The sequence below is a fragment of the Dendrobium catenatum genome, unplaced genomic scaffold (genome assembly GCF_001605985.2).
Source record: "Dendrobium catenatum unplaced genomic scaffold, ASM160598v2 fragScaff_scaffold_1016, whole genome shotgun sequence".
Lineage (NCBI taxonomy): Eukaryota > Viridiplantae > Streptophyta > Magnoliopsida > Asparagales > Orchidaceae > Dendrobium > Dendrobium catenatum.
Window position 1 is genome coordinate 182,611 of NW_021319478.1, and position 12,984 is coordinate 195,594.

General features: G+C 39.3%; 1 protein-coding gene across 2 annotated transcripts; it reads left to right on the forward strand.

The window, feature by feature from the left end:
* Positions 1 to 1,411: 1,411 nt before the first annotated feature.
* On the forward strand, positions 1,412 to 12,219 carry LOC110114300 (aquaporin NIP2-1-like). 2 transcript variants are annotated; one of them, XM_020847139.2, is made up of 5 exons: positions 1,412 to 1,647; positions 1,732 to 1,962; positions 10,283 to 10,477; positions 10,920 to 10,981; positions 11,720 to 11,957. In XM_020847139.2, the coding sequence occupies exons 1-5, from the start codon at positions 1,531 to 1,533 to the stop codon at positions 11,817 to 11,819; spliced, it is 705 nt and encodes a 234-aa protein (XP_020702798.1). In that variant the 5' UTR covers positions 1,412 to 1,530; the 3' UTR covers positions 11,820 to 11,957. The 2 variants fall into 2 exon arrangements, with proteins under 2 accessions (XP_020702798.1, XP_020702797.1); XM_020847138.2 differs by having other exon boundaries at positions 1,413 to 1,647; positions 11,757 to 12,219.
* Positions 12,220 to 12,984: the final 765 nt, after the last annotated feature.

Consider the following 12,984-nt stretch of genomic DNA (forward strand, 5'->3'; position numbering starts at 1 on the left):
TGTTTCCTTTGATATGCTTGCTTATCGAGAAATTTCATCATTTCTGTAACTAAGTTGGTCAGTTGTTGAGCCTCTTTCTTGAGACTTTTTTTGTTGATTGCAAAGCTTTATAGATTTTGGAAGACAAGTCTTGAGTCCTCCCTCCCTTGTGATGGGGCATCATACTCCGCGGACCACCAGACGCCTGGGCAATTCTCCACTACCGCAGCTATGCACCTTTTCTGACTTTTCTGTTTTAAGTTCTGCTAAAAGAACATTCTGCATTTTCCTTTTTACCTTATTTTTAGTAATAGCCTCTTAGTAGCTGGAGGAGTATAATATACTCAAGGGGCTGATCGTATTACACAGAAGAGATATATGAAAAGCTAGTATTACTACTATCACTGTTCCATTGGTGTTTTTCTGCTAACCCTCTTGTAGGTTCTTCTTCCCGGTATCCCTTCTCCGCTGAGAGCCCCAGCTTCGGCCTTCGTTCGCGGGAGGTACGTCACCTTGCAATCTCTCTCCTTGAGTTGTTAATTGCTCATTTTTTGGGTCTTTTTAGCTATGACATTGCCATTCTCCTCTTCCTCTGTCTGGGAGAGTAGATGGTTTTTGTTACATATCGGGAGGGTAGTTATTTGACCAATGTTATCTGTCCTCTAATGACCACTATCGACCAACCACAGACTCCTGCTTTTGCTCACTCGTTGACACCAACAATGTGTATCATTGATGTCGATCGATGCTAACATTCATCACCATCTATGATTTATCTGCCCATGGCAACACCCTTCACACTCTTCTCCATCATTGCAAGTCATAACCCATGTGGCTTGGGCCTTGTAATCTTGCCTCCGCCAAGAAGGGAGAAGGTGCATTGTTATAATCTTCAATTGACATGGTAGAAATATTGTTTTAATTAGGTGATGCCTTATAGTTTTCCTCTTCTTTATTTTTTCATATTAAAAAATATCGTGTCTCCTGTTCATTGTGTGTTATTCATTGTGTTTGTGAAAGTTTTCAGTGATATTAAGACAATTAACTCTCTAATTATTGGTGTTTTTATAATTGTTTTTTTAAAGTTTGAATTAAGAAGTCGGCTTAAGAGATCAGCCAATTTTTTGTTTGGACTGAGATTTAGTAGAAATAGACGAGTCTGATCTGATTTAAATCTATATGACGTTGAGCAAGCTTATAGGGAGATGGTCTATAGTGGGCTGCTCATCGAATTGAATGCACCTTGTGCTGGATTGAATTTAATCCACTCAAAATTATGTCATTCTCTGCCCTATCTGTGAGGGAAACCTATCAATGTTTTTGGCCATAGAGAGTTGCTGCAATTAAATGTTATGGCTCACGTTGATTTGTCTTGTTTATAAACAATGGTCCTACGGGAGAATATGACATGATGAAACCTTGTAGAAAGCATGCTGGCCATAAGAACATAGCATCTTTTATTAATGCCAGGCCTTCTTGCGGCTCCCTCTTAGCTATAAATAAATACACATCGAGGTTGAGAGCAAATTGTAAGCTCGCAAACTCAACTACATGGCCACACACCAAATCTTCAGCCTATCTTCCAATGAGGTCTATGACATGGACACAGTTCAAGACTCCAAATATTCGAGATTACTAATTGCTTTCCCTCCATTCCTTCTCAGAAAGGTTATAATTATGATTCATTTTAACAATTTGATTTTAAAAGTATGCTTAAAATAAGTTTGCATGCATGGATTTATATTGGAGCAGGTATTGTCTGAGTTCATATCAACATTTCTGCTTGTGTTTGTTACGTGTGGGGTGGTGGCCCTGCATAGAAATGACGAGAAGAGGGTGTCACGGCTCGGTGCTTCAGTTGCCAGTGGGCTGGTTGTAACTGTGATGATTTATTCTGTTGGGCATATCTCTGGTGCACACATGAACCCGGCGGTGACATTTGCCTTTGCTGTTTCAAAGCACGGCCAGTTCCCTTGGATTCAGGTCTGTTCACTTCGGTGCTGCTTCTTTTTCAATTATATATTGACAGTTGCTTTATAAATTTCTTATTTTGTGTTGAATTAACTGATGAGAGAGTATCTTATATAAGTACCTCGCTTGTTTTAACAAAAAATATGTGGTACCTCCTCCGTCTTTGGAGATAGGCCCATACCTCAAATACCTAAAATACTTTTATTGCGATACTCATAGAAGTGATGACATTTGAATCAAGAAGATGAAGACGACAAACAAAGGAGTGGAATGATGTGATAACCTTAGTTTCTTTTGAATCAACTAGAAAATAGTCTTTAGTAGGAGATACCTTTGCAATGATTGTTCTAACAAAAGTGTGACTGAAAATGGCCTACTTTTTTGAAGGAACTTAGCTCCACTATTCTGAGTAAAATTTGTTTATACCCTTTCTTTGTTTTGCAAGCAAATAATTATTATGTGCAAAACTAGTCAGCAAAGATTGTTCTGACAATTGTATTGCGAAATATAAAAAGACATTGCAACGACCTCACTGAAATATCTAGCAGTTTTAGAGGGATTTTCTTACATCTTGAGCTGAATTTTGCTCAATTAAAATACCGTTTAGTTTTTTTTTTCCCAATCAATAAGCAGGTGTATCCCCCAGAGCATAATTTCTTGTTGATTTCTAAATGATATTTATAAGCTAGATTCTAGAATAACAATAGGGGAACCAATTATAGTGCATGCAGTAGTTTCTCATACAAACATGTATCAAGAGTGCAAGACATTTATTCAAAGGGAATTACTATTGTTACCAAACCCACAACTGTGGAATATTCACACGGGCCATATCTCTATAAAAATTTAGAAATACCCCATTAATGTTTGGCACTTGTCAATTTAATAAAAATAACAATTATTTTATTCAAAATAAGAAGACATTTGATATAAATTATAAGAGTTTTATAACAAAAGGTAAGACAATTGTTTTACCTCTGTAAGATTGCACTCCAAAGATATTTTTCTCTTCAGACTAAATTTGACTACCATGTGGTTTATTCTAACAGTCCTGCTATTCCGAGTAAAAATTTTGTACTCCTGAGACATCTTTATATAGGGGACTCCTGATCCAAAATTTTCTTCCCAGTGAAAGAATAAATTTTACTTGTTCGCACAAATATTAGCTTTATTTCTCAAGGTATCGTTGCCTTGAACAGCGTTCAATAGAAGCAGAGTATGAATCATATTCTAGTAGTATACCCGCAATTTAAAGTTAATCTCATACTTAGCAATGATTCATTAAACTGTATTAATTTATGCTTACTTACCTATGGTAACAACTTCTATTGTATAGTTTGAATGAAAATTTAGCTTTAGCTTATTATTTTATTCATAGAACACACCGATCATGACATATTGAAGCTAATCTGATACACCTTGGAGTCAATTATAGCAAATCACAGCAGGAAATCCATAGAAAACAATAGAAAACAACATGATTTGGAGGAAATAGTGACTGATTTCTATTAATAACTCAACAAGAAACAAAAGATACAAGAGAAATACAATTAGAGAGGTAGATCGTCTCTCCCAATCAATCTAGATGCCGCTAGGAAGTCCTCACAAAAGAAATTACAGCAAAAAACTCATAAAACATAACCCTATTCCCCATTTTTTCCTCCAATTTAGCCATAAAATATTACTCTTATCTTAATTAAATTATGTCTCTAATTTCAATTCAAAATCCCTTCATTAATTCCTCCCTTAATCCTCCTAGCATAAGGAATGATTGGATTACTGGGCCCCACAAGGGGGGCGAACCCCATGCTGCCCCGCCTCTTGCAGTTGTCTGTTTTCTGGCTTCTAGACCGGCTGCAAGGCCGGTCCTGTTGGACCAGCCGTAACAATAGTCCCCTCCCCAAAATTCACCTTGTACTCAAGGTGGAAGGTTGGGAATTGTCTTCTAATTGTCTGATATGACTTCTAAGTGGCATCATGCTCTGACAAGTCCTTCCATTTGATTAGCACCTCATGTATCGTTGTCTCCCACTTGCATACACCTGCTATTTCCATAGGTTCTAACATAACTTCCTTATCCTATATCTAGGTTGGAGGTAGCAATGATGGTTTGTGTTCTCCTATCGCCTTCTTCAGCTGAGATATATGAAAGATTGGGTGAAAGGCTGAGGATGGTGGTAGTTTTAGTCGATAGGCTATAGCTCCGATGTGTTCCAAGACCTCATAAGGCCCAAAATACCATAGGGATTGTTTTTCATTCCTTCTCTTGGCTAATGTTTTCTGCCTGTAGGGCCCAAATTTTAAGTAAACCATATCCCCTGGTTCATAATTTACCTCCCTCTTGTGCTCAACCATCTTCCTCTTCATGATCCGATGGGCTCTTAGTAAATTCCCTTTGAGCTTAGATAGTACCATGTCTCTCTCCTCTAAGTGCTGCTCTACACTGGACACTGGTGTAGTGCTGCCCCCATATGAAATGTCTCCCCAACATATAAGGCCTCCACTTTTGAATAGCCAAGACGATTGCCATCAGCTCTCGCTCATACACAGACTTGAGTTTTCCCCTGGTTGTAAGAACCTAGCTGAAGTATGCAGTAGGTCCCTGATCTTATATGAGTACTGCTTCTAGTCCATAACCCGATGCATTTGTCTTCACCAAAAATGGTCTCCTAAAATCTGGAAGCACCAGCATTGGTACACTGGTTATTCTTGTCTTCAACTCCTAGAACGCTTGGGTAGCCTCCTCCCCCCGCTTGAAATTATCCTTGTTTAATTGCTCTGTTAAAGGTCTTGCTATGGTACCATATTTCTTCAAAAACTTTAGATAGTAAGCGGTGAGCCCTAAGTATTTCCGCGGCTCCCTCAAGTTCTTAGGAAGAGGCCAATTCACCATGGCCTAAATCTTGGATTAGTCAGCTGACACCCCCTCCCTGGACACTACATGTCCTAAGTACTTCATTTATGATTGCCCAAATGTGCATTTCTTCTAGTTGGGAAATAGATGATGCTCCCTCAGTGTCTTCATGATAGAATTCAAGTGTTCCCAGTGTTCTACCTCGATACAACACCGTATATCAAATTGTCATAAAAAAAAGTATTAAGACTAACCTTTAGAGGTATGGATGGAACACTTAATTCATAAGTGACTGGAAGGTGACAGGGCGTTTGTGAGGCCGAAAGACATCACCAGAAACTCATAGTGCCTTTCATGTGTCCTGAAGGCCGTCTTGTGTACATATGTTGTCTTCATCCTAATTTGATTGTAGCCTGATTTAAAATTAATTTTGAAAAATATCACAGCTCCAAATAAATCATCCAAGAGTCCATCTATCACGAGGATTGGAAACTTATCAAGTATCGTTTCCTTGCTTAGAACCATGTAATCTACACAGAACCTCTAAATGTCATCCTTTTTACGTTACCAATAGTACCAAGTTAGAGAAAGGACTTACACTAGGTCTGATGATCCATGCTTCCATCATCTCCCTGATCTGTCTTTCTATCTCATCCTTCTGGATCTGGGAGTAATGGTATGGTCTGACATTGATAGGAGTCGTCCCTTCTTTCAAGTTGATGGCAAGCTCGTGCTTTCGAGGCGGTGATAACCCGACCGATGGTTGAAATACATCCTAAGTTGCAGAACCTGTTGGGCTCCTACTAGAATATCCCTTGCCTCCTGTTCCTTAAACCCTACTATGCTTTGCAACTCTACCAAACACCCCAAACATGCATCTTGGATTGTCATGAGCATGGTTTTTAAAGAGACCATGGTCTTGCATAGGCTGGCATCTCCTTGAAGCGCTACCTTCTTCCTCTCCACCTGTATCTCCATGGTCAAGGACATCTAGTTTGCCTTTATATCCCTCATAATTTGTAGCCACTTCATCCTCAAAATCACATCCGTACTTTCTAAGTCCAAGGGAAGAAAATCTTCCACCACCTAAATACCCTGCAAGGTCATCACCACACCTTTACATATCCCTCTGCTCCTCTCTATCTTGCCTATGCCCATCATCACCCCACATCCTTCCGTTCTTGCTAACTTCAATGTCAATCGATTCACCACCCAATTTGAGTTGAAGTTATATGTGGTTCCACTATCCACCAGAACTACCACAAGTTGCTCTCCAATTTGCCCCCTTACTTTCATGATGTGATTTGGAGTAAATCCCACCACATTGTTCAAGTACACCTTCGCCACATCCAAATGTAACTACTGTTTCCTCCAATTCCTTCTTTGACTCATCCCCGCTCTCTTCTTCCCCCTCACAGACATCAAGACCTGAAGGACTCGATTCTTGCACCTATGCCCGATTCTTGCACATACGCCCGGGTGTAAATCTCTAATCAAACTTGAAGCATAGCCCTTTCGCCTGCCAATCCTGCACTTTTGCTTATATGAGGCTTTTGAAATTGCCTCCAATATGAACTCTAGTGCTTCTCTTTAGGTGCTTCCCTCTAAAATGACATCGTATGGGTCCTCAGTGCCAAGGTAGTAGAGGTGTTCCTATAAGCACCTCCCATGGAATTGCTCTGACTGTTTTTCTCCCTCTAGTGCTTCTCCTCCACCCTTTGTGCTAGTTCCATCGTCTCTCTCATCCCTCTAGGCCTCAGTACCCTGAGCTCTGCTCGTATGTCCTCCCTAAGCTCCTTCATGAAATTCCCTTCCAATCCTTCCTCAGAGATTCCCCTCAATCTCCCCGACAGTAGTTCAAACTTCTCTCGATACTCCATAATTGACCCCTCCTAAGTTAGGGCATAGAACTGCTTGTGGAAGTCTCCTTCCTGAATTGCTTGGAAACATTCTCACAAGCCCTCTTTAAATTCTCTCCATGAGTCGATCGGATATCTCGCTTCCCTCCATTGGAGCCAAGCTAAGGATTTCCCTTACAAGTATAGACATGCTGCCATGAGTTTTCTTTCTTCATTCAACCCATTGATAGCAAAATAACATTCCATCCATTATGCCCAACCCTGAGCATCCTCCCCTTCAAAGATGGCATCTTTTCTTCCTCGATTTCGTATCCATATCTCAATAGTTTCTTCTACCATTGGTTCCTTCCGTGGAGTAGTAGTGTGATTTTCTCCCTTCTTCCCTTGGTGGTTCGGCCCAACTGTTTCCCTCTCCGGCCCATCTTCCCTTCTGCCTGGGTAGTTTCCAAAAGGCTTCGACCTCCCCTCTCCTTGATGTCCCTTCTTCGGAATACCTTGAGGCACCTCCCATCGGAGCACGTCGGGATGGTTCTTGAGGAAAAACCATATCTACTTCATCATTATCTTCATGAAATTTCTTTCCTTTCAGATTAACCCTAGGACTAGCAGGTGAAGCCTTCGACTGCATCTCGATTAATTTTCTCATCATGCCTTCCATGTCTCGAATCGGTTTTCCATTCGGGTTTCCATTGACGACAACCTTCCTTCCATTATGGAATATTCTTCCTCCATCCCGGCCTTTGAGTTATTTCATCTCTCCTTCCAACTCCTCCATCTTCTTTGCTGCCATTCACGAATTTAGGTTCCAAATTGCAAAAAACAACGATGAATGGTCTTCAATCAGCAAAAACAACAAAGGGAAGAATTTGATGTGCCGCCGGCCCAGGAGGGTCCGGCTAGACTGGTCCAGCCTGGACCGGTCCATGTGTATGTCAGGCGGAACAGAGAAAAGGGGGGGGGGTGAATTGTTTCTCATCTTGAATTTAAATGACAATTTGAGATCTAGGGTTTCTTTCTTTGAGCTCTTGGCGTTGCCGGAGATTGGAGAGTTGTTCTTCCTCTCAGATTGAAGAACAAATTGTATGTTTGCTATTTTATTTGCTTACTAGTAAAATACAAGCTCTTGCTTGAGTTTTCTCTCAATTTTTCCGTGACCTCTCACTGTTTTATTGTGCAAAACTGCTGTCCACTGCTGAAAACAGTAGTTTTCTCCTTGTTCTATTTTAGATTTGGCTAGGAACTACTTGAAATCAAGTATTTCCTATCAGACTTATGCAACAGATTTTAGTTAGTAAATGTTGACTTTTTTTGTTCAGACCACGACTCTAATAACAATTTGATAGGAAGTGGATGTAGAAATTTAGAAAATTAGGATGAAGAACACACAAGAATTTTATATTGAAAGATATATGAAAGAAAACGGAAGATACAATTGGATCTTCAATTGAAGAGGAAGATTTGACTCTCCCAAATCCCTAGCTACTAGCAAGAGCCCTCACAACCTAAGAACTTATAATTTAAGCAAATGCATGCATAATCTGAAATCGCCCCAAAGTTAGCCTTAAATAGGCTCCCTTAATTCCATCCCAAATCAGCCCCATTTCACTAAATAATTCCATCTCATATTTTAATTCAAATTAGATATCTTTCCTTAATTAATTCCCTTCCAATTATAATTAAAATTTTCCTAAACAATTTCCCTTTGATTCCTCCTTACATAATGAATATTAACTCTCTTGAGCTTTTTCTAAATAATTCTCTCAGATTTGAAATTCACATCAGATTTTGTTCTCTAATTAATTCTCTTTTAGTTGTAATTAAAACTTTTCTAAATAATTCACCCTCTCTCTTCTTACCCGATGCCCACCCTAATGGGGTCCACTGACTCAACTGCCAGTCCATCAATACTTCCCTCCTAAAGAGCCACCTAGTCCTCAAGGTGGAAAGATGAGTACTGTCTAGTCTTGGGCGATCATATCCAAGTAATTTGGATAACAACCTTTGATGCTCCTTAGTGACCATCTTCTACTCCAGCAGAAACTTCAGACTCCTATGGCCTGTCCTGTAGACAAAGTGTCACCCTAACAAATAGGGTCTGTACTTTTGGATGGCTAAGATAATTATCATCAACTCTCGCTAATATACAAGCTTGAGCCTCACCCTAGTTGTGAACACCTGGATGAAATAAGCAATAGGTCGATGATCCTGTATGCCCATAGACCGTATCCTGATGCATATGTCTCAGGTACACCCACCCTTGGGCATCCTTCTCTTCAAACATCGACATCTTCCACTTCCTCACCCTCGCATCACTCCAACTTTCTCCCCCTTCAACGGTTTCCCCCGTGCATCAAGGGTAGGACTCCCACCTTTCTTCCATCCTCCTTATATGACCCGATCCTCACAGCTCGGCTCGATCCTCTCCATCCCCAGTCACCAACTCCACTTGCCCAAAATGCCTCCTATAGTGGTTGGCCACCTCACCACCTCCACCATAAAATTTCCTCCTTGTTGTCCCCCCATATAAAAACCCTAATTCGTCCCTTATCAAAACTTTTGGAGGTGGTTCTTGATGAAAGAAACTCTCCTCGTTGAACTCCTCCCGTTCGATCTCCTTTCCCTTAGATTCGGCCAAGGGAATCACAATAAAATCTTGGTTAGGGTTTGCAATCGGAACCACCATTAGTGGAGTTTTGGAGTGCATCTCCATGAGCTTCCTCATCACCTCCTCTAACCTTCCATGTCGCTCTCCATCTGATTCTCCATTGTTGAAATCCTTCCTTTGATGGTTGAAAATTTCTCCACCAACCGGGATTTGATTTGCTCCTTTGCCTTCCAACAAATCTACCTTATTTGCCACCATAGATCCCAAAAAAGCGCTTTGATACCAATTTGATATGATTTGGAACTGAAAGCAACACAATAAACAAGAAGTGCAGTAACACAAAGATAGGGGGTGATTTTTTTATTAGTACTTCAATAATAATGAAAAATACAAGTGATCTACTATTTGAAAGGTAGATCGGCTCTCCCAATCAATCTAGACGCTGCTAGGAAGCCCTCACAGAAGAAACTACAGCATAAAACTCATAAAAACATAACCCTAATACAAATTAACATCCCTATATATTCCCCTCTTTTCCTTCCAATTCAGACCTAAAATATTTCTCTTGCCTTAATTAAATTCCCTCTAATTGAATTTAGAATCTCTTCATTAATTCCTCCCTTGATCCTCCTCCTCGCATAAGGAATGATTGGCTTAGTGGGTCCCATACCGAACCCCATGCTGTCCTGCCTCCTGTAGCTGCATTTTCTGGCTGCTGGACCGGCTGCTGGGCCGGTCCTGTTGGACCAGCTGTAACCCTAATATAATCATCATTCATTAAGAAGGAAGTTGACTGCTAATCATTCAATTTCTACAACTCATTTGGAAAGAGAGAGCTAATATCTTTGAATCTGTATATGGAATATAAAGAGGATAGTTTCTTTGACAGAAATAGAACATAACTGGTGCTTACTCTATCTGACTGGAAGGAGTCTAAACCTTTTAATTCTTTAAATGCTAACACCATACTTAATTATTGAATTGGTAAGCTCACTTCAGTCAGAACTTCTTCAGGTCCCCTTCTACTGGCTATCACAATTATCTGGTGCGACGTTTGCTTCATTTGTTCTCAAGGCATTGCTGAATCCTATAACAGAATTTGGGACAACAACCCCGGCTGGAACGGCTCTTCAGGCGCTCATCATGGAGATTGTGGTCACCTTTTGCACAATGTTTGTTGCTTCTGCTGTCGCCACTGACACCAGAGCTGTGAGTCATTTATTTATACTCACCATCCTCTTCCTCTTTTTCTTCACTGAAGCTCCAGGCATATTTTACCCCTTCTAGAAAATGATAATTTTATTTCTTAAGTTTGATTTGAAAAATGAAAACATTAAATTTTATGAGTCTGAAAACTCATGTTGTTTTTAACTAATAAACAACAACAGAACCTTTGTCCCACTACGTGGGGTCGGCTACATGAATCCTTTTTTGCTATTATGTCATGTTAAAAGTCAAATTCTTATTTAAATCTAATAAAGAAAGATCATTTCTATATTTTCTAACCAAATCTTTTTAGCTCTACCTCTACCTTTCTTAACATAAGTCAAATCTAATACCTCAACTTTTCTAACTGTTTTCTCTTTACAATCAATTTAATCCTTGTTTGATTCATTTCTCATGTTTATATTTTCTTTTATTTGACAAACAGGTGGGGGAGTTGGCAGGTCTTGCAGTTGGATCATCAGTTTGCATCACCTCAATTTTGGCTGGGTAATTTAGCATAGAAAGATAGACAGACCAAACCATATTTTTGTTCTCTACATTTCAGAACTATGTCATACTTTTTCTCCTTTTGAAAACTTCAAGAAAATGATTATTCGTTTCATAGGAATCCAATTACGGAGATTAATTGATTCATCATTAAATTAATAGCCAACAACTACCTTAGCCTTGGATGTGAAGTTACGTTTATAATGCTGAGAAGTAGGCGCCACCTAAATAAAATCATTGAGGAAAACGACAGAAGATTAACTCACAAAACACTTCACTAACTTACTGCTATGTTCCATTGTCATCAACCATCGTTGTAGCTTTCAATATAGGCTTCGTTTGGGATAATTTTTTTTTTTTTTATGTTTTTTAAAGCAGCTTTTTAGTTAAAAAATTAAAAAAAAATTGAATTAAATAGCCGTCCCAAACAAAGCCATAGTTTTAATTGTAGAGTTTTATAGTCCTAACACCCTTAATAAACATAGCATAAATATATTAGACGGCTTTAATACAAAGTTTATCCAAAAAAAAAGAGAGGAAAACATTAACAAATGATGTCTTAGGAGTAGTGACCAAGTTCCACAAATCTCCAAAACATGTTAGCAATACTAATACATCAAACAAACGAGAGGTGTCTCCTTTGGTTTAGTACTGCACTCCTCAAATAACCATGTTGATATAACTATGCCATATTCCATTGGCAAAGCTAAATTTTAAGTATGACTTGAACTGTAACAGTGGAGTTCATAGTCTGCCTCAAATTTTGGCAATGCAGGCCTATTTCTGGAGGATCAATGAACCCCGCAAGGAGTTTAGGGCCAGCACTTGCAAGCAATAGATATGAGTCTCTATGGGTGTACTTCTTGGGTCCTATGATCGGCACACTTTCGGGTGCATGGTCTTACAACTTTATACGTTTTGATCCCTCGGAAAAGCCCGAACCTTCGAAGATTTCTTCATTCAAACTTCGTCGATCTGAGAGCCAGCAAGCAGCAGATGTGGTTGTTGCAGACATTGCTTAGTTGATTTGCTGCTGATTTTGCTTAGCTGCAATGTGTTGTGTTGTTATGCAAGCAGTTGGCTCTTATTTTCTTTTGAGTTTTGATATGGTTGGAACTAAATTGTACAAATTTAGAAGGTTTTATTTGCATTCTGGGGATTTTAGAATGGAAGGAGATGAAAAGGACGTTGAAAATATTAAATTATAGATCATATAAGACTTGTTTTTTATTTTATTTTCTTTTAATTTTTCTTCAATTCTAATGGAGCTTGGAGTTCACGGCAAGTCGAATACTACTTGATCAAATATAGAGAATTTCCAAAATATATTTGTATTTTTAATAGGTGCTGAATTTTAGTAACGAAATTAGGGTTTTAAATAAGAATATTGAAGACTTTACTGTAAATTTTAGTAGGGCTAAATTTTTATAATATAAATTACAGGATTATTAAATATATATATTTTTTCAAATTTATAAGTGATACGCATCACAAAATTAGCTTGATCGGGCACGAATCTCGAGGCAAAAGCTAGTGGGAAACTTCAAAAATTAATTCTGGGAGCACCCGAACTCCGATTTCAGCGAGCTTACAGTCAAACTGAGCGTCTCGGAAATACAAACCCAACGACACCAAGATCAACCGGAACTCACCGAGGCCTCTATAGTCAAGTTTGTGCAAATATTCAATTTTTGGAATGCAATTTTTTCGATTCGGCCAATTTAAAAGTTCGGAACAAATATTTTCGGACTCCTGGAGCTTCGACGTCCGAAAATAGGGGGGCAACTGATACGTCATCACAAAATTAGCTTGATTGGGCACGAATCTTGAGGAAAAAGCTAGTGGGAAACTTCAAAAATTAATTCTGGGAGCACCCGAACTCCGATTTCAGCGAGCTTACAGTCAAACTGAGCGTCTCAGAAATAATAACCCAACGACACCAAGATAAACCCAATCCAAGCCCAAATGAGTTCAAATCAAGGGCTCGAAGCGCTATTGGAAGG